Source organism: Typopeltis vanoorti, chromosome 14 (assembly GCF_054136105.1).
Source record: "Typopeltis vanoorti isolate ZY-2024b chromosome 14, IOZ_Tvanoo_1.0, whole genome shotgun sequence".
Taxonomy (NCBI): Eukaryota; Metazoa; Arthropoda; class Arachnida; order Uropygi; family Thelyphonidae; genus Typopeltis; species Typopeltis vanoorti.
Window position 1 is genome coordinate 115534196 of NC_143562.1, and position 26280 is coordinate 115560475.

Genomic DNA, 26280 nt, shown 5'->3' on the forward strand with positions numbered 1-26280 from the left:
GAATTTTCGATTGCAATTTAGATTTACACAGGAATATTATATCTTTTGATGTGCTTATTTTTTTTTTTTTTTAAGAATTCTTTTTGTGAGGATGCTTCAGAAATGTCTGAGAGAATGGACCAAAGTTCAGGGTTAAGGATACTGAGAGCTCTGATTCTAGCAAGCGCATGGCACAGAGAGACTGGAGCACTATGTGATCTGTTCTAGCAGCAGTGCAAGGTTGGCACATTTGTATATACTGAGGGCTTTTTTTTTTTGACTGAAATTTGATTTTTAGTTTGTATCCCAACCTCTTTTTAGAAAGGCCAGCCAATTTAATTGCCTAGATAAACATAGTTTCAACTTACATTATTGTCTTGCTTTGCATGCTATTTCTTCACCATGAATGATTAGTATCTGTGTATCAAGGCTGGGAGGACATCATGTTGGATGTTTAATGGGGTATTGAGAGCACTAGGAAAGGATTAAAAACAAATTTTACTGCTTCCAATATTTCATCTCAGTCACTGAGACATCTTCAAGGAGTACAAATAACACATGTAACTCGTGGGTGACTCTAAAGTCCTATCTAGGTGGTGTGCTCTTTATGAGTGTTTGTAGGCAGCCTCGGATGTAAACTGAGACCTCTGACAATTATTGTTTCCCAAATTTTGGGGGGGTTTATGCATCCGTATTTGTTTCGATTGATTTCTGTCATGGTTTTCTTCCATGCTGCAAGGCCAAATTGACTATAGTCATGATTGTAGGTAAGATTTGTGTTCATCTAAACAGAAAGTGGCTGACCTACCTGTCTGTCTGAAGTAAGCCAACTTGCAAGAATATGGTACTTTATATACTCCAGGCAATGAGAGAAGAGGGAGCTCATCTTTGGTAGAACAGATAAGGGTAGAAAGTTTCCAGTGAGGCTTGAAAGCTGTGTAGAGGTTGTACTTCTTTAATGACCTGGCTATTTTTTACAATGTGTCACGAACCTAGGGGATGGTGATGGCATTTCTGAAATCCTTCTGAAGAGATTTCCCTGAAATGTCTTAGTGACTGAGACAAAATATTGGAAGCATTAAAATTAATTTTTTATCCTTTCCTAGTGCTGTCAATACTCCATTAAACCTCCAACATGATGTCCTCCCAGCATTTAAGCCTTAACACATGTATGTGAATTAAAATAAATTCTTCTTCCTCTTTACAAATCTAGGCCAGGTGGGCTGTTTCTGTCACAGCATGGCTGTCTGGTCTGCGGTTCACCTTCCTGGGGAAAGCTGTCATTTGTTTCTATATTTTTCTATTTTTTCCATTATTGGCGTTGGTTTAGTTCTTTATAAAGAACATCTCTATTCACTGTGGTAGAGTCATTTAAAACCAGTTTTCATTCTGGATAACAATGTTTTCTATCAAACAATTACTGCACTTTCTCCCTCCTTATACTGTTATTCAAAGATAAGCAACATACTAACTAAAGCAACTCTTTGTCATAACAATCAGATGTATTTTCTGTATATACATGAGCAAATAATATTAAAATGTTATACATTGTTGAAGTGATTCATGATATTTTAACACTTCTCCATAAATTCTGCAAAAATCTGAACACTGAGAAGAAATATTTTCAGTCATCCAGCCTAAGAAGTACACCTGATGATGTATTAATACTGAAAAAAAAAAATAATAATAAATAAATAAATAAATAAATAAGAAAGAAACAGAGTAAGAAAATTAAATAATTTGATTAAATAAACATATACACAAAAAAGTTCAGACATAACAAGCAGACATGTGGCTGTCTCATGAAATTTTAATTATCCAATTAATTTTTTTATTGTTATTATTACTAAAGTCTTGTTTCAGTAACATAACAGGAAACTAACTTTTTGCATTAATTTGAACATGCTCATTGTTACTTTGGGTTTAATTTTTATTATTAGAGAATTTAACAGTCATTATTGGAGGTTGAGCTAGTGAGCAGAAAATGAAAATAAATGCAATATCAAGAGTAGAGATCAACAATGATTAACATACACTGGGAATGTTTGAGAATTTTCTAAGAAGACTACTGCTAATATAAAGTTACATAAGGATTATATTAAGCAGCTATTTTCATTTTGAAAGTTTCTAAAAGGACTGTTGGCTGATAAACAGGGTTGGATTGATTTCTGGTTTATTGGCACAAGGACAGCAAAGGTCATACTCTGCCATATCTAAAGTTACATGAGTGCATAAGGTATTAATAAACATTTATAAAGGGATAAATTAATAAATATGTTATGAACAAAAAAAAATTATATATCATATAAGCTGTCTGTATGTGGAAAATTCCAATGTGGCTGGGAACCTAGCACAACTGAATGTCAAAATTCAGGGTCTTAATTTTGTGCAACACTTGTAAAACCTCACAAAGCACTGAATATGGGTTACGCACAGGAGATGAGATTGCTTGTAAAGAACTTAGTGAGTCTGTATAAAGTACATATTTTTATTAACAAATTTCTTTTATATGAACAAGCTGAATGGCATGCAACTCTGCTGTATAATTGTAAACAGCATCTGTCGCTATTTGAGTATCCTGTGGTGGATAGGATCAAATCATTGGAGCGTGCTCTCTCTCCCTTGCAGAATGTAAACCTGGGAGTCATAATCAAGCTTTGAATGTACAAATGCACAATAAAGGCAGAGTAAGGAACATCGATCAGCACCAGTAGCGCACTCGAGATTTAATCTGTGGGGGGGGGAGTTGAGTAGACAATTTGAGAATACACATTACTCATCTCATACGACCTATGACTGAGCATCTGCAATGATCGCTAATTCATAATAATTATAGAAATAGAAGACACAATACAACAACATAAATTAAAAAAATGAATTTTAATTAGGAAAAGATTTTTGGAAAATGTTCTAGTGTTTTTATTTTGGGGGGGGGGGGGGGGCTGGCCCACCCTCTGGGTGTGCTGCTGATCAGCACACTATTCAGTACAGAAATAGAGTGCAAAGAATATTCAATGCTTTTCTGTACTTTTTTTGAAGTGGATAAATTTGAAGTGTATAAGGAATGCAGTCATACTAACAAATTAAGCTCCAAGAACTCAGCCTCTGGTGCTACTGGAATAATATTTTGAGAAAGAATGAAAAGATCCAGTACCATCTCAAACAGATGCACCACACAGAGGGGAATAGCAGGAAGGTTGAAACAAAGGAAAAATTTGAATGGAAAAGGTAATATAGATATATTTCATCTGGTATTTAACCACAAACAAAGATGCCAAAAAGAAACAAAAAGAAATAATTTCAACTAGTTTTGTGAAATTCTTTGTTTCACTTCATCAGGAAATAACATGAATATACTAAAAAACTAGAAAGTGTCGTGACGTTCTATTTTCATGTTATGTTCTAAATCCACCATCTTGGTTCAAGTCACTCTTATCAATATAACAACTAATTGCAAATTGATCACCGATCCAAAAGTAGGGAAATTTATGATTATACTGCGCCACCCTATATTTAGATTAGTCTATATAAAATAGTAGGATCAATTCTTAATTAAGTTAGCAGTCTCCTCATTTATTTAGGCCGAATTATTTACTATTCCACTTGGGGTTCCTGCAAGATTCGAATATTTATGAACGGTGCAATAAAAAGGAATTCAGGCAAACACAATATTTAGATTAACAAAATAAAACATTTAATATATGATATATATAACAAATACAAGAATTCTGCTTTAAAATGAAACAATACAATTAACTTAATACATCTTGCTAAGTCACTCATGCCAATTCAATGTTCTAAACTTTCACATACAATTCACAGCTTCAAAATCACAAGCTTTCTTAACTCAAGTTAGTAAAATGAAACTTCTTATTTAAACAGTCTCCACATATCCATCAGCTGTACTTAATGTTTAAATTCACAGGAAGCACTAATCAAGGTAGACAATATTCCAAGCAATCTTATTTCGGACTTTGAACTTCGAAGATATGTTAATGTTAGAATAAACAAACAAATATGACTACTCTTACCAGATACAATCTTCAATACATCAATTAATTGTGAGCACACTTATGAATTAGCTTATTTACGCTAGCGGAACACATTAATAAAAATTCTCCAACGATTAACTGAACTACTGTTAATTGCGCTTCACTACTCAAAAAAAACACATCAATAAGGCACTGATATCATTCCTTGTTTACTTTTCTCAAACTAGTTAATTTCAATATAATTCTTCTCAGGGCAACATAGAATTAAGACGTAATCCTAGACTAACTGGAACTAATCAGAATTTTCCATTGAATGTCCAGTTCTTTATTTATCCGGATACGGCATTAATTTTCCTATACAACACAGCTGACTTCACTTGCAGCTAAGTATATGATTCACTATGTTTTGGCTCACTTCTAAACAGTATTCTCATGAATTTCTGCCCTAGAGAACTTATAATTTTCTTCCACTTCCTTTGCTTGTATGCTACCTTCCTTCCCGCTCCGCAAAAACTTCCTCTCTTCTCTCTCTAATTAAAAATCTTCTATCTCTTTTCCTCTCCTTTCAGTCCGAAGGTCACGCTCTCTTCGACTCGTGCTTGTTTATTTCATGCGTCTCCATGACAACAAATGAACGCAAACATTTCGCTAATGTAATACAATGCTCTACTACTACATGAGTGATTACATAACGTTAAATTTTCACAAATAAGAATAAACAGAATATTTGAGCTACTTAATCAGCTTTTTCATTACGTATACAATTAATTATAATAACACTTTTTGTTACATCATATATATATTTTAGTTATTATAAATTCTGCACATATTATTGCTTAATAAATTAATAGTAGGTTAAGTTTAGAATAAATATTTAAATAGTAATCCTAAATTAAGGAATAATAAATAATTTTTATACAAATCATGATTAATACATAATAAGCAATGTTAAATGTGAATGAAAAAAAATTAAATTACACAACATAGTTTCATTCACAATTTAACAAAAGCAAGTAAAAAACAGAAAACTAGTGAAAATATTTGAACTTGATAATGCTTTGTATTTCATTATGAATATATTGTAATTAATAGCTTAGCATTAATTGCAATGTCAAATTAAAAAGTGAACACCTTCTATAGATTAAGTGTTAAAATTCTGACCTTTAAAATTGTGATCCTTCGAACTTCAAGTGTACTGATCCATGATATTGTACTTGTTACAGACATGAGTAGTCTAGTGGATTAAACTGAATTTCATTACTTAAAAACTGGTGGATTATTATTTTTTTTTTTATGTAGAAGTGTACTAAACACAAAATGAATATAATGGGGGTAAAATCATGAAGAACAAAAACATCTATAGCACCTTAAAAAATTATTACTTTTCTTCAAAATATATTCATTAGGATGTATTTTGAAGAAAGGCACCCAAATTATCAAGTAATTCACTGATGACTGTACAACAGGACCCCCAGAGTGGACATGGCTTAAACTGACTTCTCTTTAAATTGCAAATTAAAGAAATAGAGTTTAATTAAAAGTTGTGACATGTGCATGGATAACAATCCATTTTGTCTCTGAAAAGTTAATTCCGATAAGATAAAAATCTTAAACTGTTCTTTGATGCAATTTTATGGGAGACTAATTCCTTTAACTCCACGCAGAATTTAATTCATTCCATAATGAACAAAATATTCTGGATACATAAGTCTGATATGTACAGAATAACAGAGGAATGCTTCAAATGGATACTCATCCAGTTAGACTTCATATGTGTACACTGAAAGCAAATGAAAGCAAAAATATTTCTATATTGACATTTTTTTTGCAAGCACAAAATACTCTGCTTACAAACAGGGACATATGAATACTGCAGTATTGTGCTACCAAAATTTTTCACTATTGATCAAATGCTTAAATAATTTTTAAGTGCACTTAAAAATTATTTTAAGTGCACTTAAAATAGCAAAATGCATTTCGAAATAACTCAGATTCTCAGGAATATAAAATATGAACCAGATGCCAAATTGATAAAAAGAAGAGAACTTCTCTAAATTTCCAATATAAAGTACTGTGGGTGCATGCACATGCATATATACACCCGAATCAAAAAATTAAAATAATCCAAGAAAATGTGTTGAATGATTTGCAATTTTAATTTATTGCATAGGAAATTCAATAAAACATCAAAACTTCATTAAGACTATCCATTATAGGCTGATTTAACTTATTCACTTCCTGGTGAATTAAAGTTTTTACTTCTGTCATCAGTTTCCTGTCCATTTGCTCTTTACTCTCTGTCACGTAGTTTACACTACTTGAATTTTCTCCAGTATTCTTTGCTTTCCCTTTTCGACTTTACTTCTCTTTTCTATTTCTGATTGGTTGAATGAACTATCAGTTTTATTCACGACATTCACAAGACTTGCATTGGTTGAGGGATAAAGGTTACCTAGTATTTGTTCTTTTTCCTTAACACTTTTGAGACACTCTTCTAAAGTAGAAATTTTCTTCTTGTAGGCTGTTTCTCTTAATTCTTGCCTAACACCTTGTCTAAATTGTTGGAACACAGCCCAATCTAAGTGAGGTTTATCTTCACCAGTAACATTCAAACTGTTGGCCAATGTTAATAACCGATTGTGATAATCAGTAACAGTCTCTTTATCCTTTTGAACAATTTTCTGCAATTTCCACAAGTTAGGACCTACACTTCTAAGTTTACAAAATTGAGACAATAAGGTGTCTTTAAATTTGGAATACTCAAAGGTTTCTCGAAGTATTGGAGAAGAATGCAAAAATGTTTTTGCTTTACCTACCAATTTACTTCTAATCAGAACTAGCAATTGAAAATCAGTCCAACCTGCAATTTCTCTAAGTTTTTCGACATAGGTAAAGAAAAATAGTACATCATCTGATTCTTCACCTGAATATTGGGGAAAAACCTGTTGCGGGTTTACCGTACGAAAGAATTCACTATCATTCATTTCAGAGCTTGATGTGACAGCCATAATGATTAATAAATTACTATCTCAATTAATACAATCTTTTTACTTTAAAATTAACTTTTATCTTTGCCTGAGTCCAGATTATAACCAGTTCACTGTGATTTAATTATTTCACTTTCTAAAATTTCAGGGAGTAATTCTACGATTATTATCACTAAACTTAAATTCAATTTCTTATCTTAAATTTGTTAAATTTAATTCCTACCTATTCAATCACATCCTGTCGACTGCTGCGCCATTTGTCGTGACGACTCCTTTCTGTCGTGTTCTAAATCTATCTAGTTTCAAGTCACTTTTATGAATAATACAACTAATTACGAATTGATCACCGATCTAAAAGTAGGGAAATTTATATTTATACTGCGCCACCCTATTCTTAGATTAGTCTATATAAATAGTAGGATCAGTTCTAAATTAAGTTAACAGTCATCTCATTAGGCCGAATCATCTATTATCATTTTTACTTGGGGTTCCCGCAAGATTCGAATATTTATGAACGGTGCAATAATAAGGAATTCAGGCAAACACAATATTTAGATCAACAAAATAAACATTTAATATATGATATGGTTAACAAATACAAGAACTCTATTTTAAAATGGAACTATACAATTAACTTAACACTTCTTCTTAGGTCACTGATGCTAATTCAATGTTCTAATTTTTATATACTATTCACAGTCTCAAAAACACAAATCTTCTTATCTCAAGTTAATATAACAATTTCACATCTTATTCAGTCTTCACAAATCTATCAGCTCAATGTTTATATTCACAGCAGGCAATAAACTACGTAAGCTATATTCCAAGCAAATATATTCCCGGACCTTGAGCATCGGAGGTATATTACAGTTAATGCTAGAATAGAGAAACTTATACAACTACTCTTACCAGACAAATTCTTCAATACATCAAATTATTGAGAGAGCACTTATGAATTAACTTAATTAACATTAGCGGAACACACATAACAAATATTCTCCATAGTTTAAACTGTATTACTGCAAGTCGCACTTCACTATTCCAAACAACAGTAATTAGGTACTAATATCTTTTCCTGTTCACTTTTCTCCAAGTAATCAATATAACCTTTTCCTAGGGCAACATAGAATTTAATCGTAATCCAGATTAACTAGAACTAATCAGAATTTTCGCATTGACTGTCCAGTTTCCTTTTATCTGATTACGGCATCAACCTTTCTTCATAACAACAGCAGATTTCGCTTATAACATTAAACTTTATGTTTCACTACTTATAGGTTCACTTCCGAACATTATACTCATAAATTTCTGCCCTGAGGATTATATATTCTTGGTTCCGCAAAACTCTCTCCTCACTCCTTAATTATAATTCTTCCCTTCCTTCCTATCTTATCTATGACCTTCCCTTCTCTATCTGCTTTCTCTCTCTCTCTCCTTCTATGACCTTCACTCCCACCTTACGTTCGAACGTCACGCTCTACTCCACTCGTGGTTGTTTACACGTGCGTCTCCATGACAACAGACTAAGCGTAAACATTTCGCCAATGTAATGTATGCTCTATTACTGCTACATGAGTGATTACATAACATTAAATATTTCACAAATAAGAACAATATAATATTTAAGCTATTTCTTCAACTTTTTGATTACGTATACAGTTAAATATAAAATAACACTTTACGTTACACCATATATATTTAGTTATACAAGATTCTATACATTTTATTATTTTATAAGTTAATAATAGGTCAGGTTTTAAATAAATATTTAATTAGTAATTCTTAATTAAAGAATAATAAACAATTTCATATAAACCATGATTAATATTTAATAAGCAATGTTAAATGTGAATGAAAAATAATAAATTACATAACATAGCTTCATTCACAATTTAACAATAGCATATATTTCAGCTGTAGAACTGACTCGTGAGTGAGGAATCATTTGTGTGTGGATTTCAGTTAATCGTTTGCTAAATATGGTCAACTGAGTGACATATCAGAAGTTAAGAAGTTTCATATGGTGTCTCTACACAAATAAGGCCAAACTCAATAGTTTATAGTTAAGGAATTGAAACTCTCAAGCAAGTGTGAGTAGAGTATTTTGACAGTATTCTAATAACCAGAGTTTTTAAAATAATCGCTGCAAATAACAGTCAAAAGGTTATAACTACATCAAGAGATGAGAGGAGATTGAAGAATATCGTTAAGAAAAAACTGCTTCCAAAGTGCAAGAAGATGGAAAAAACTAGATGCAAATGTGTCTAAATCTACGACATGGAGAGGACTTTGCACATTGGGTTTTGAATCACATGTGCCTAAGATGAAGCCGCTTAGGACTTCCAAGCAAAAAGCAGCTAGAGTGTGATGCAGTAAGCAAAGACTATTGTGGGGTCAAGAAGATTGGAAAAAAGTACTTCTTAGCGATGAAAGTATGTTTTGTGTGTCCCATGGTCATCAAGGGATACATGTTTGGCATTAACTTAAGCAAGAAGCAGTAGATAAAGAATGCAAGAAACTGTTTAAGAATGTAATCTCAAATCCTGTCGGCTGTGCCATTGTTAAAAGAAAGGGATTTATTTTTATTTAATTTAATATTATAGAGATGATCTCTGTTCAACAATTATTTTTATTTCTGAGTGTACCTATATATGCACAAGGGTTCACTCTGATTGGTGCAATGACCTCTTTTATACTATTTCTTTCAGAATCCAAAAAAAAATCACTGACTCAAGACCAAAATACAAAATAAACACATTTAATAAAACAAAAACAATATATATACACTTCAAACAATATTACATAACTACAAATTTAATTGGATCCAAGGCATTTTAAAATAAACTTACACTTAAGACTAGACTAAACACTTTGTTTGCACAATGACAAAATGTTCATAGCTAGTTTCTCTCTCTGTCAAAGCCCTTTTCTGAAGATATATGACTTTATTCTTCATTTTCATAGGATCCTTTCTCATTACTAATGTAGCACACATTAATTCTTCCTGACTCAATTATGTCTCCTTTTTAGTAGAAATAATAGAAAAATAATAATTACTTTTGTGAGAATGTTTATTCTCACAAAAGTAATAAACAGGTTAACACCTCTTCTAGACTCGAATTAACCAGCAGAACAAGCAGGATTCCGTAAAGGCTTTAACACAATTAATCATATTCATGCAGTAAAACAAATAATAGAAAAAGCAAAAGAAAACCAATTGCCTCTCTGTTTAGCTTTCATTGATTATGAAAAAGCATTTGATTCCATCAAAACTAATGGAATAATCAAAGCACTCCAGAATCAGGGAGTTCCTGGAGAATATATGGACCTCCTCCAGGCAATATACCTCACTGCAACAGCAACAATCCAACTTCACACGAGTAGCAATAAAATATCAATTGAAAAAGGTGTCCGACAAGGAGACTATCACCCAACTTTACTGCAGTCTTTCAAGAAATATTTAATAATATAAACTGGACAAACTTTGGTATGAAAATTAATAACAGAAACTTAACACACACCTAAGATATGCAGATGATATCATAATTTTTGCAAACACTCCAGAAGACCTTAATATGATGATAGAAGACCTTAATATAATGATAGAAGACCTATATCATGAAAGCAGAAAAGTCGGTCTAAAAATAAACAGAGAAAAAACTAAAATCATGTTTAATCATTTTGTAACACCAAAAAACATAATAATAGAAAACAATTTCTTGGAAAGAGTCTCTTCATGTACATACCTAGGTCATCTCATTGATCTAAACTGTGGAATTCAAAATGAAATAAATAGGAGAGTTCAACTTGCCTGGAGTGCATTCAGAAATTTGAAAAGCATTTTTCAAAACAATGATGTCCCACTCTGTCTAAAAAGAAAGACATTTAACCAGTGTATACTTCCGAGTCATCTCATATGGTTGTGAAACTTGGTTGCTAACAAAAGCACCAGCAAATAAATTAACAACTCAAAGAAAAATGGAGAGGTTGATGCTAGGCATCACATTAAAAGATAAGAAGCGACATTCCTGGATAAGAAACTAGACTTGCATCACTGACATCATTCTTCACCACAAGCGACTAAAATGGAAATGGGCCGGACATCTATCCAGAAGAGAAGATGAGCAATGGATCACCATACTAATGAACTTAATTCCAAAAGAAGGGAAATGAGGTCAAGGACATCCTAAAAGAAGGTGGAGTGATGAATTGTCAAATGCTGTTGGGGAAAATTGGTCAACCATTGCCAAGAACAGAGAAAGGTGAAAAGAATGGGAGGAGGCCTTCATCCATCAGTGGACAGAAAATAGCTGAAAAGAAGAAGAAGAATATATATATTAAAACATTCAAATGTTAACTAAAATAAAAGCATTGTGCAGATCAGTTTCTTCTATGGTTAGCCATACTAAACTATAAATCAGTTTAAATAGTATGCATGAAGAAGATTCTTGGAAAGAACTTAAAGAAAACTATGAGCATCTTAAAAATAAAAACAAATGCTTCCTGAAAATAAAGTTGGTCAGCAATTATAACAAAACTGACTAAGTTGTTTACAGCAGAAAGCAGTCAACAGTGATTTTTGTTGAAAAAATCACTCATGACTGTTTCTTGACTGTTGGGCTAACTGTCTGCCGATGAGGATTTCCAATCATTCAGTTCAATTGCCTGAGCCAAGTTTAAACATGGCCGTACCAGTCTTGAAGATTATTCATGTGAAGGATGTCCAAAAAGTGTAACAACACCAGAAATCACTGATCAAGTGTATGATATGGTATTGGATGACTGGCGAGTCAAAGTATGTGAAATTGCTGAGACTATAGGCATTTCAAAAGAACATGTAGGATATATTTTGCATGAAGAATTGCAAATGAAAAAGCTTTGCGCAAGATGGTGCTGCACTTGCTCACAACAGATCAAAAATGCACTCGCATGAAAATCTCTGAACAGTGTTTGGAGCGTTTCAACAAGAATAAAACTGATTTTGTGCATCGATTTATTACTATGGATGAGACTTGGATTTGCCATTACACCCCAGAATCCAAAATTAGTCAAAACAGTGACTAATGAACAGAAGCCGGTTGTTCAGCACCAAAGAAGACAAAGTCGGTTCCATCAGCAGCAAAGTTCATGGCATCGGTGTTTTGGGATGCTACAGGCATTTTGTTTATTAATTATCTTGAAAAGGTTAAACAATAAGCAGGGAATATTATTCTGATCTTTTAACTAGACTAGACGCAAAAATTTGTGAGAAAAGACTCGGCTTACAGAAGAAAAAAATCATCTTTCATCAGGACAATCCACCTGCCCACAAAGGTGTTTTGGCAATAGGAAAATTAAGGGATCTGTACTATGAATTTTTGGAACATCCACCCTATTCCTCAGATTTGGCTCCCTCTGACTTCTATCTCTTCCCAAAACTAAAACTCTTCCTCACTGGTCAGCGTTTTTCTTCGAATTAAGAAGTGATTGCAGCTGTAGAGGGGTATTTTGCAGATCTTACTGAGAACCGCTACAGGGATGGGATAATGGCGATGGAGCATTGCTGGAATAAATGTATTAGTCTTAAGGGAGATTATGTTAAAAAATAAAAATTATTTTGAAATTCTAAATTCGTTTTTTCATTGTTAAGCCGAGAACTTTTCAGACCACTCTCATATATTAGCTCTGCTTACACATCATTTAATGCTAACAATATCAAGTTCCTTCTTAATTATATGAATATCATTCTGTCACTGATGTCATCTGATCACTTCCTAATCTTCCTTAGAGTTCTCATACCTGTGGTGTCCAATCTCTGATCAAGTGTTTTATTTTCATCCCAGCTATCAGATTCGTATGGTAAAACTAGTTTGAAGAATGTCTTGTATAAAATTAGATGAGTGTGTGGACTAATTTTTCTCTTGTTCCATATAAATGCATTCAGTTGGCTTTGTAGAGTACCAATTTCCTAATTCTGTTGTCTATTTCCATATTTGATTTGCCAGCTTCACCAAAAATTGGAACTACCTAAAGTCCCAAAATGTTTTACTTATTCTATATGTTTTCACCATTGCAAATGCTGTTAAATTTTTCATAGTTTTTGTCTTTTAATTGCTGATTTTCATACTAAATTTATTACAGCAGTTATTCAATTTAGTCAAGGAATCTTGAAGACTTCTACTGAATTTATTTAACAGTATCATACCATCTACATACAGCAGAGCAAGAGTTGAATATCTCCAATTTTGATATCGGGGTCTAATTGCACTTTCCTTCATAATGTGATTCATATAAATGATGACAATAACTGTGAAAGATAATGTGCACCCTGATTTAACAACAAACCATCTGTAAATCCTCTCTAATTTCTGACTTATATGACAACTCAAATAATCTAAATATTACTTAATATATAATGTGCCACTTACACTATGTAATTGTAACATTTCGAACAGCTTTTCTCTTGGCATCTTGTCATATGGCATTTTCAGATGTTCAAAACTTAAATACAAATGCTTGTTATATTCCTATGATTTCTCAACTATCTGTCTTAAAGTGAAAAGAAGTGAATGAAAGGTTTGAAAGTAGTATAGAAAAAATATTTGTGGAGAACTTCGGTTATTTTTTCTAATCTACCCTTAACACATGAGATGGGAATAGTTTTGCTGTGATCCTGTATGTTGGGTATAGGAGGATGCATGCAATATTTTATCCATTTTATATGGGCTGTAGCCATTGGCTAAATAGGTGTTGCAAAAGTCCCCGAGCTCAGTTTCAAGGGCTGTGTCATTTGAACAAATAGTCCTGGCATGATGAATAAGCGTTTTGAGGATGCCAAACTGTTGGGAAGGGTGGTGGTGTGATTCTTCCTTCCTGTATGAGAGGACTTCTGTAAATGGAGAAGGATAATGAGCCATTAGGAAGTTGTGTCCAGAAAGGGGAGACAACTGTTACTTTCTATTTCTATGGTGAAGTTTATCTTAGGATACTGGCAATGCACTTTTATATATATATATATATATATATATATATATATATATATACACACAAATCCTAGGAGCAATTAGAAATAAAGAAAATAAGATTGTATCATTGAGTGACTCAGCCTCTCCAAAGATTATTGGTATCAGTGAAACTTGGGTAACAAAAGATGTTCTAACACGGATAGAAATTAAAAGGTATAGCATATTTTGGCAGGATAGAGGGTAAATGTGGTGGAGTGTCACCCATGATAAGAAATGAATTGTACCCTGTCAGGGTAGAGAATCACAGTGGAGATAACCATAATTGTTTTGAGAATATATCGTGTGAGACTGATGGTTATAAGACAAGATATTTAGCAGGATTTTGCTACAGACCTGGAATATAGCTGATGATGAGAAGGAAATGTTCAAGCAAATTAGTTTGCCTGAACATTTCCAAGTGCAAAGTGAGTGATCATTATGGGGGGGGGGGTACTTCAACTATAGCAGTATAAAATGGGCAAAGTAGATTGGTATGCACCAACAAGGGAACTGAATTTTGGATTTCTTGAGGGACAACTGTCTTAGATAGAATGCAATGGAGAGAACACGAGGATCAAGAGATATGAATTTGGTCATAGCATCTGATTGTGACTGAGATGTTATGTTTGCCCTTGTTGGTGAGTGTGACTATATAGTCCTAAGTTGGAGGATGAATAGGCATGTGGAGGTATCAAAGCAAGGAATTTATGTAGAACTATAAGCAGGAAAACATCAAAGACTTAGAAACCAGCTTGTAGCCATACAGTGACTGAATGAATTTGAAAAGAGGAGAGGAAGAGGAGCATTACTGCATGGGAGATAAAGAAAAAGTTGTTAACAGCAATGGCAGATTGTATTTTCTATTACCGTCTGCCATTTCTATTTCTTTATTAGGAGCCTCCATAGCTCATTCAGTATAGACAAAGCCCTTTGGTTGGAAAGACCTGGGTTCGATTCCTGTCCAAGATGTGAGGAACCTTTATCTGGTCTCTTTTGTCCAAAGGTGAGTCAGAGGCTCTCATACAGAAGTAGGGGGTTTTCGCCCAGAAACTTGGGTTTTTCGTTCCCTAGCCCTATGTACACACACACACACATCTACAGTCACAAAAAATTGCCCCCCCCCCTCCCCAATGCCAGAATCTCCATACAAAGTTAGTTGTGTGTGTGTGTGTGTGTGTGGGAGGGTGAACAAAACAGTCTCATCCAGCTATTAGTATATTATTTGCTTTCCATAGGAGTAAGAAATATTCTGCACATATGGTGAATCTGAATAATTCAATTGTGTTGGAGACTTAATGAGGTGAAGAGTCTCTGTCAGAAGTACATTAGTGAATAGTGATGTAATACTGAAACTGATCATGATGTCAGAATTTATAAAGTTTAGATTTTTTTTATTAATATTCTAGAGTGTTTTTAAAGGTTTGTAAGTTCGTTATAATAAACATATCTATTTTATACATATGCTCCTTATAACCTTCCTATGCCCTTCTTGAATGTTTTTCATGGTGATAGATTATAGGCACATGTGCAGTTCACTTTATTCTGACGTAGTTTATAGTACATCACCCACATAAAAATTTTCTAAATAATTTGGTATTTATTTGTCTGTATTAAATGTTAACCTCTCTCTCTCTCTCTAACTTTTCTTTTCCATGTTGCCATGTTGAACTCAGCATCAAGTGCATATGATTCTTGTCTCCGTTCATAGTTCTTTTGCTTACTGGCTAATGATATACCCTGAAACCAAACGTATATATTTGCCAATCAACTGAAAGGACATTCAACAATTTACTGCTCAAGCAATACACAAACAAAAAGACAATTTCTCACATTCTGCCCTGAGAGCAAAGTAAAACTTGAGTCACTTGATCCTTAACCAGAATGAACATGTTAAATGATTATGGCAATCTTTTCACTATTTGGTTTTAATGAATCCAATGTTTGACATTCCAAACCAAAGCTAAGCCAACACAAAAATATATCTTTGTTTTTATGTGTATAAGCAGCAGTAAATACCACTTACCGTTTAACTAAATATGATCCAATTATATCATATATGTGATACTTCATTCCAAGCTTTTCTGACTTTTTAAGCTTCCTTACTTCCAATTCAGACTGAAGCAATTCTTTAAACTTTGTGCGTCGTATAACTTGCAAAATAGCTTTACGTCCAAAAAGCAGAGCCTTCACATATTCTCCAACTTCAGGTATTGACAACCACCAACAGCCAACATCTCGAGATGTAAGCAAGCCACATTTTACAAGTTCTCTGCAATTTAAAAGTTCAAAATGAGTTTTTTTTCTAATCTTTCTACTTCACTGCTGTTCAAGTACAAATCTGAGATAAATCAACAAAAATTATGTAAGACAATTTTTCTAAAACTTTTGTATTTATGTTTCACCAGGAAATTTAAATTAACTTGCCTAGCCTTGCACGTGTCAGTATTACATAAAAATAATACTTCTGATTGAAAATTATTCCAAACTGTTATTCTTATATATTTATAAATCTAAAATAAACCCAATATCTAAAATTTTAACAATTCTGGAATGCAACTTTTGCGACTAATTCAATAATAAGAATAACTCTCACTCTCCTGATATGACTGCTCTGTTTAATACAGTTTCTGGTGCTAATGTCCTCACAATTATTTTATTCCACTAAAGTGATCACAACTGAATAAAATCATAATCATGATAATTCAGATATAATAGTAATTTACTAATTAAAAGCACACAGTTCAATTATTCAAAAAAGGGCATATATAAGACTTCATTTAGACAGTGAAAATGATTAAAGATAAATATCTATGTTATTTTAATAGTCAAGTAAATAATATTTACATTTGACACTAAGTTTCAAAAATAGTCAAAAACCTATGGGAGAAGAAAAACTTCATGAGATACTTGAGTGTTCCAGAATTCAAAAGACATCGACTCTACCCAAGGATTTTTGATTAATGGACTCTGGATTGACAGCTCATGTTTAAAAATCAAATATTTTTCATGTTTCATTAAAAAACTATTAAATGAAAGGGATAATAACTATTCTTCATTATTTTATAATTAAGTATACATTTTTTAACAATGGGGTGCTTAAGGGTCAAAGCTGTAAAACTGAGAGGAGACCTCCACATAGCCTTTAAAGGAATGCGGAGAACCAACCAGGGCTTCTGACCTAATGTCCAATCCTCACCTTCTCGTGGTGCACCCTGTTGGGTATCAACTTGGATACTGAACGAACGAGGATGGGCTGGCAATTTGGGATTTAGCAGGACCAAATTGTATTCCTATTGGTTAAACCAAAATACAAAATGATGGTACAACAGGGCAAAATTTCATGCTGGCTGGAGCGTCGCCCGGTTAAACAAGGCTCCCGTTGTTTTCGCCAGGGAACCAGGGCGAACAGCGAAAAGTCAGCTACTGGAACAAATCTGAAAACACACCCCACACAACATCACCAGAGTTAAAGATTAGTACTATCAACATAAGAAGCCTGAATGGCAAAGAAATGGAGCTAGCTGAGGAATTAGATAAGTACCAGATCGACATAATAGGGGTGACTGAAACAAAAAAGTGAGATCTTTCTGAGCAATAAATACAAAATATTATATTCAGGCAATGACAATCAAGGAAAAGAAGGAGTAGCCATAATATTCAACACAAAATACGAGGCTCATCTTCTTGAATGGCAGGCAGTGTCAAGTAGAGTGATTACGGCAAATATCAGAATGGGGAACCGGACAATGAGACTTATTTGTGCCTATGGTCCCAAAGAAGGTTCTACTAACGTAGAAGTGGAGGAATTTTTTGAGGCTCTAGAGAAAGCAACTCACACAATGAAAAAGTTGGTCCTTGTTGGGGATCTAAATAGCAGAGTAGGAAGTGATTGTCAGACATACAAAAATGTTTTGGGAACATTTGGAGAAAAGAGCAAAGCTAATAATAATGGCAAATACCTGTTAGATTTCTGCTCAGGACATGGACTGGTTATTACTAACATCATGTTCCAACATAAAAATGTGCACAAATTCACATGGAGAGAAGAGGCAAGGAATAAGAAAAGTCTCATTGACTATGTTATTGTTGATAGTGATGTTTTCTACCTTGTGCAGGACACCAGAGTGTACAGAGGATTTGAAATTGGAAGTGATCACTATTTAGTCTTGAGCATGATAAAAATGAATTTCATATTGAAAAGAATGACATGTAAGAAAGTTTTAAAGTGAATAAAAGTTAAGCAGCTCTCAGATGTGAACTGTAGACTAAAATACACAAAGATTATTGAAGGAAAAATGAAAGAGTTTTAGAAATGGAACCAAACCTTGGAGATTCAGTGGCAAGCCTTGAAGAAAATTCTGAATGATTCAGCTAGAGAGGCATGTGGTGAAGTTGTCTGCAAGGATAGAAAAATTAGAACTCCATGGTGGACTCGGGAAGTTAAAGAGGTAGTGAAGGAAAAGAAGAAAGCATATCAAAAGTTCCTGGCAAATAAGTCAGCTTACATTTGTCTCTGTATTCTCTCTAGAGAATACAGAGACAAATTTAAGAAAGCTAAACAGTGTGTAAAACTAGCTAAACAAAACTCATGGGAGGACTTTGGCAAGAACATAGAATATAAATATCACGAAGGTGGCAAAATATTCTGCAGGTTGTTGAAGAAGCTTAGGAATGGAGGAAAGAGTGCTGTAAAAGGAGTTAGAGATGATAAAAGTGACATGAAAACAGGAGAAAAAGATATCCTTGAAGTATGGAGTAATTACTTTGAAAATTTGCTAAATGAAACAAGCAGTGATAACAGCACAGTGATAAAAAACACTGACCAGGCATGCAGTCAGGAATACATATCTATACTTGAAGTAGAAAAAGCCACCAAAGGCTTGAAATGTGGGAAGGCAGCATGAGTAGATGCTTCAGCATTTTGACCAGAAATGCTGAAGTATGGTGGCATAAAAGTCTTACAGTAGCTGCACTGCATAGTTCAGAATGCCTGGACAGAGGGACGAATTCCAGACGATTGGAGTAGAGCTCTCATAGTACCCATATATAAAAAGGGAAATAAAACTGAATGTGAGAATTACAGAGGTACTGAGGTACAGAGGTACTGAGTGTTCCTAGTAAGATATATGCAAGTATACTTGAGAAACGGTTGAGAAGAATTGTGGATGAAATGTTGGTGAAGAACAAGCTAGATTCAGGTCAAATAGAGGCTGTCAGGATCAGATCTTCACTTTACAACAAATAGTTGTGAAAGCATGAGAATATAATGAAGATCTGTATTTAAGTTTTGTCGACCTGGAAAAAGTATATGACAAGGTGCCAAGAAAGAAGCTATTCAATACGCTACAGTTATATGGTGTCAATGGGGCATTATATCAAGCAATACTTAGTCTTTATTTGAGTTGTAAGTCAGCAGTTAGAATTGAAGGAAGTACAGGAAGATGGTTTAATGTTAAATCTGGGTGAGACAAGGATGTACATTATCCTCTGTTATTCATTATCTATATCAATCACATTATGAAGGAAAGTGGTATTAAATATGATATCAAAATTGGAGATGTTAATTTCAGCTCTTTGCTTTATGCGGACAATGTTATACTTCTAAATAAATCTGCTACAAGTCTGCAAGATTCTCTGACTAAATTGAATAACTGTTGTAATAGATACGGTATGAAGGTCAGCAATAAAAAGACGAAGACAATGAACCTTGGCAGAATCATTGAAAATGTCAACTGTGTTGTGAATGGAGAACCTGTGGAACAAGTAAAACATTTCAGCTACTTAGGCACAATTTTTAGTGAGGATGGTAAATTAAATAAGGAAATAGACAACAGAATCAACAAAGCTGGTATGGTAGGAAGTCAATTGAATAAATTCATATGGAATAAGAGAAATTAGTCAGAACACTAAATTAGCTGTATACAAGACAGTGTTTGTTCAAACCAGTTTTAACTTATGGATCTAAGAGCTGGGTCAGAAGTAAAACACTTGACCAAAGACTAGAGACCGCAGATATGAGAGTCCTGAGAATGATTAGAGGCGTGAACAGATGGCATCAATGGCAATATCATATTAAAAATGAGAATGTTAAGAAAGTGCTTGACATTGTCGGCATCCAGGAATGCGTTAGCTAATCTCAGGTGGTATGGTCACTTAAACAAAATGGGCAAGGAAAGATTAGCAAAACAAGTGTTCTCTGACAGGTTGGCAGGAATACGAACCCAGAGGAAGACCAAGATATAGGTGGATTGATATGGTACAAAGTGCCTTAGACGATAGAAATATAAGATCTGGTAATATTGGAGTCTTGACAAGTAACAGACTGATTTGGAGGAAAATTGTAGATAGGAAATTAGTAATGATGTAAATTTTAATTGTACTACTATCATATCCTGTACACCCCTTGAGGATGGCAGGAATTTGATGATGATGATCAGCTCAGCATTCTTTCATTTATTTTTTTCAAAACAAAGGTAAAGATTTTTAGGCTCTTTACTGCAATAACCATAATCTACATACTGATGGAGAGTTCACTAAGTTTTTTTTAAAAAAATATGCAACTTTTAAAATCATACATAACCACCATTAGGTTAGTAATCCATTATAAAAAGATGAATATCTGGACTCCTGGGTACACTTCATATCGTTTAATCATACATGTGAAACGTTTGCAAAACCTCTTGAAAAGAGTTAACATATATAGCACATCAGGTGGTGTGTGTGTGTGTTTTGTGGGTGGGTGGGAAGTACGTAAAAAAAAAAAAGACAACTTACTGATGTAAGTCACAAGATCCAACAGCATGGTGCATGGGAAAGCAGTTAAAGAGAAAGAAGGAATCAACAATACAAGTTTCTTGAAAAACTGAGTGCTGTATTCACTGGCAAAAACAATACTGTATTATAATTTCTCACTTATTTCAAATTGAAGCATCTCAACTCTCTATTTAAAAAATTGGTTCTCATTGGAGATCAAGCAGAAACCTGATCTCCAATGAGAACCAACAGTTTAAAACAGCTGTCAGGCCAGTGAAACTTTCATCAAAAGAATAATAAAAGAAAAATATACAGAAGCGTTCACAGCACACGTCTTTGAAGTAGTACAGACTAAGGCAACTCTGATGCCAAAGATGGTATTCTCAAACTCCCTGTAAATTATTAGAAGTTGATAAGGAAAGAAGTGTTTTGAATGAAAAATAATATCAAGGTTTTTGGAAGCACAGGAGACTATGGATATCATACATTCATGATGCCAAAGACTGTATTCTGAAATTCTCTGGTCAGTTTTCGAACCTTTCAAAGTTTCTATATGTATGTATGTATGTATGTATGTATATATATATATTTATTTATTTATGTGGTCACATCATTAGGTGAAGTACTATTAGACAGTTTTTTTTTTTTTTTAATCTTTCTTCATTCTGAAATTTGGCCAAAGTATTCAGCCGAAGCATAATTCATAATTAATGAAATTTTATACATTGCAAATTAAATTTTATAATCAAATGTTTTGTACAAAAAAATATACACTCATTAAAAAGTTGTGTCAATTTTTAATAAGCATTTTAAAAAAATAATAAAGGAATGTTTGTTTATAAAATTTAATTCAGTATGCTTCAGCCAAATTTCAAACTAAATATTCAGTGCTTCGGCGAACTCCTACTTCAGCACATCCCTATCATTAACTCTACTCCCTCCTTCTCTTCACTTTTTAATCCTTTTAAAAAATTCTCTATCCTTCCATTTCTATTCCCAACAGTACAACATCTTTAGGCAGCCAAGTTTCACTTGAACCAATTATCTTTAGATATACTGACTCAATGAATGCAACAACCTCAGCTCCCTTATTTCTGATTTCTTATTTCAAAAACTGGTGTGTGTAACTACTGACACCTATCAGTATCTCTGGTGTGGTAGTGAAGATTTTAGAGAAGTTGGTAAGAACTCATACAGAAATGGGTAGACAAACATGCTAAACTTTGCAAGGAACAGAATGGGTTTATTAAAGGAAGGTCATGTTTTAGCAATTTGCTCATATTTTATAACAATGTTATGGCCGAGTTGGATAAAGGGAATCATAGTGTATCATATACACTATGATATTTTTCTAAGGCATTTTATAGGATACCACACGAAAGGCTGTTGCATGAAATGGAGAATATAGGATGAATATAAACTATTGACTTGGATCAGGGAATAGTTGACAAACAGATATCAAAAAGTGGTATACAGTAGGTGTGAATCTGCAAGATTTAAGGTGACCAGTAGTGTAACTTAGGGTTCAGTCCTTGGGCATTATTGTTCAATCTATACATTCATGACATCAGGCAGGATCTAACATCAGATGTGCAATTGTTTGCCAATAATGTGAAGATAGGCAGGGCAATCAGGGATACGGATACTTAGCAATTACAAAATGATTTGAATAGACTAGAAATTTGGGCAAATGAAAATGGCTATCAGTTTAATGTTAGTAAGTGTAAAGTTATGTGCTTTGGTATGATTAGAGTTCCAGCAGCAGATTATATTAGTGGGGTTATGCTACAAGAAACTGAAGAGGCAAGAGATCTTGGCATATTGGTGGATAGGAATTTAAAGTTCAAAGGTCACAGCAAAAGTTGCAAATACAACTCAGAGGATAATTGCGATGTTGAAGCGAAACTTGACATATAAGGATGAGGAAGTCATTTCACTTCTTTATAAGGCTTTGATAAGACCACACCTGGATTATCGTGTGCAGATTTGGTCTCCCAGGTTCCAAAGGGATAAAGAAGCTGTAGAAAGAGTGCAAAGAAGAGTTACAAAGATTATATCTGGATTATAGGATTTAGATTGTATGTGGACTGCAGACTGATTAACAGGAGAAAAAGGGATGATATGATAATGTTCTATAAACGTTTCGATGGATGTTATAGGATATCAACTGATGAAATTTTTTGTTATATGGAAGATGGGGAGAGAACATAGGGGCATTCATAGAAGTAATTTTGTTCATAGTCAAGAAAGGGGTAAGAACTAAGTTTTTCTCCCAGAGAGCACTGAGTAAGTGGAATAATTTATCCTTAGGGGTAGTGAGTGCATCTAGTTTGGATGAATTTAAGGAATGGTATGATAGCTGGTTTGGGTGATTTATAGCCTCCCTCGATGAGTCCTTAACTCCCTGGAGGTCTCAGATAATAATAATAATATTATTATTATATTGGTGGGATTATACTTGGGGAAACAGATATGGCTAGGGATTTTGGAGTTATGGTGGATAGGAATTTGAAGTTCAAAGATCATATAGCAAAAATTGCAAATACAACCTTGAAGAAAATTTCAATGCTGAAATGAACACTGATATATAAGGATAACAAAGTCATTTTGCCTCTTTACAAGGTTGATATGACAGCACCTGGACTACTGTGAACAGATTTGGTCTCCTTGGTTTGGAACAAATAAAACTGTGCAAAGATGCAAAGAAAAGTTACAATGACTCTACTAGGATTATGGAATGTGGAGTGTAATGATAGCTAAACAATTATAAACAAAAATGGATTGAACATGTAAACCGAATGGCCAACGCCCGACATCCTAAACAAATACTAAAATATAAGCAAATTGGAAAGAGAAGGTAAACCTCAAAAAAAGGATATTGGATGGATAATGAGACTGGAACAGACCAATATGGTCTGTTCCAGTCTCATTATCCATAATTAGTGTTATGATGATGATGAGTGTAAGGACAGACAGAGTATGTGGGCTTCAGACACTGGTAAACAGGAGAAAGAGGGGGTGATATGATAGAGGTCTATAAACTTCTGAATGGATGTTATAGGATATCATCTGATAAAATTTTTCATTATATGGAGGATGGAGAGAAAACATTTGGGCATTTATGGAAGCTAAGTTTGTGCATGGTCAACAAAGTTATGAGAGCTACATTTTTTTCTTCCATAGAGAAGTGGGACAGAACAGTTTGCCTATTGAAGTGGTGAGTGCATCTGGTATGAATGAGCTTAAGAGAAAGTATTGTAAAACTCAATGTAGCTTAGAAATAGCAAAGTGCTTTACAAAGATTTTACTAAGGTCAAGTCTCATGAGAATTGTTGCAAAAATAACCTTGTTTGTCTCTTTGTATTTTATGTTAAAGATTAATGTAAATAATGCTATGGGAATTGATTGTATTTACTGTTTAAACTAAAGTTTCTAGCATGCCAAAAACAAAGGCAATGCTTTGCCATTGCAACTTTGTATAATAGCTATGTATAAGAGCACAAGAAAGTTGTTTATGATTAAGTGTGAGAAAGCTGTTTGCGAGCTCTGCACATTAACACCTTCAAAGCTAGTATCAAATAGATCTACTAGTTTCAGAGAAGTTTATGCTGCCCGACAAGACAAGAAAAAAAGAGTACATGGAGGAGAAGAAAAAACAGGCCGGCCTTAACAAAAAGATCAAGGAGAACTGCCGATTTCTTCGGGGTTTACATCCCTTCGTGCAAGGTCCAGAGAAGGCAAAAATAAAAGGGGACTGAGCTGTATATCGTGAGGCGAGTCCAGGTCCAGTTGCTGACGCAGGAGAGGCTAGGGGGCACTGTTACTGAAGAGAGCCAAAGGCAGTCGGCGGAGAACCAGAAGCAGTTGGACCCAGAGGACCAGACTTTACGCCGGTCGGATGTCCTAGTGCTGCAGGAAGTTAACCGAAGCTAAAAGCCACAGAGCGATCTTCAAGCCTGTATGCTGAAACTTCTTGCCTGAGCTTTTGAGTACCGGGAAGATTGCAGTCCAAGACCCGCCAAATATTCCGACGAAGCATCCCCTGAAACAAGACTCTCCGGACGGAAACCTAAGGCCTAAGATGAAAGAAAAATCATAGAGACTTTGATGCAGGACTTTTGGAAGGTGTCGTGACAAAGTGCCTCTGTAAGTGTGTTACATCCTTTTATGAACATTCATTTTGTAATCTAGGAGATATGTCATAGATGGACTGGTAAGAAATAGTAATAAGAAATATCTATAAGAGAGTCTTCTGATTTGTTGTTAACTGGAATATAAATTGTAAGATAACTTGCCATAGGGAGCTAATCTCTTTATGAGTAAATTAGTCTCGGCAATTTGATTTTTTAAGCAGAGAAGTAACAGAGTAATTACATTGTATAGTCATTTAATATTGAAAAGGGAAAGTTTGTTTCTTTATATCAAAAGTATATAAGGATAGGTAAAGAGAGAGTAACGTTCCTGTCGCTTATTTAATGTACTTTGTTTTTATTGTAAATAAATGTGTTTTAATTATATGTCAATAGAGTGCCACCTAATTGTTTATTTTACAATGTACTGTTCCTAAATAAACATGAACTTAAGAGTGGGAAACCAAGTAAGATAACCGAAGTGTATAGTTAAGTACAAACAGACCACGACTGTTTGTGTAAAGTTTTACTGAAGGAATTTGTGTTAGAGAAAGAGAGAGATAGAAATCAACCGGCCGTATTACTGAGTTTTATGCCAATTAAAAGATATTGGTGGCGCAGTCTTATCAAATAAATTTTCTAGTATCTATAGGCATAAAACTTGTAGTGCAAAAGGTAGATAAACTAAGTACGCAATAGTAAGATGGAATAGTGAGAATAAGAAAGGAATATATATAAAAAATTAATAATAATAATGGTGGCTTATAAATAGCAACACAGTTTGCAGTGTGACAACTGGTGTGTGTGTGTGGTCTTGTAAAATTCGATGTAGCTTGGAATTTTACACGCGCTTTACATCGACTTTTACAGAGGTCTCATCTCAAAAGTTTGTAATGTAAAAATAACCTTGTGTAAAGAATGTATATAATCCTACAGAAAATTTAACCTGCCCAAAATGTAGAAAACAAGGAATGGGTAAAGTTAGTAACAACAAAAGAAAATGCTGTCTCACTGGAAACTATATGTTATTGTTTTAACTAAGTGCTTTGGAACCCTTTGTTTACAAGCTCTGTGTATGCCCACCTCCAAGGTCATTCTTAAAAGGGTCAGCATGGATCAGACGAAGTTCCGCTGTCTGACAAATCGGACTTTTGAAGTGCACTAGGAGAAGAAAGAAATGGTCGGCTTTAACAGAAGATCAAGGAGTCGCGCCGAATTCTTCGGAAGTCTCAACCCTTCGTGCAAGGTCCGGAGAAGGTGAAATAAAAGGGTGCTGGCGAGATCATCAGATATCGGCAGTCGGAATTAGAGGACACGACTATATAGAGCAGTCATGCCAGAGGTCAAGGAATGAAGAGAAGATCGCTGACGAATATACCGAAGGCAGTTTAGATCAGATGTCATTGCAGCGGGAGGTCACCAAAGCCAGTAACTGCAGAGCAAACTTCGAGAGCCG

The 26280-nt window shown here is 34.1% G+C and overlaps 1 protein-coding gene across 1 annotated transcript in view; it reads right to left on the minus strand.

Moving 5' to 3' along the window:
• Positions 1 to 487: 487 nt before the first annotated feature.
• The window catches only part of LOC150099851 (winged helix repair factor 1-like), a 182496-nt gene continuing 156703 nt past the window's right edge, over positions 488 to 26280 (minus strand). Inside the window, exons 6-7 of the mRNA XM_090403997.1 lie at positions 15965 to 16210; positions 488 to 1646 (exon numbers count right to left, since the gene is read on the minus strand). Coding sequence (XP_090260123.1) covers positions 1604 to 1646; positions 15965 to 16210 — 289 coding nt within the window. The 3' untranslated portion in view covers positions 488 to 1603. The remainder of the gene's footprint in view (positions 1647 to 15964; positions 16211 to 26280) is intronic.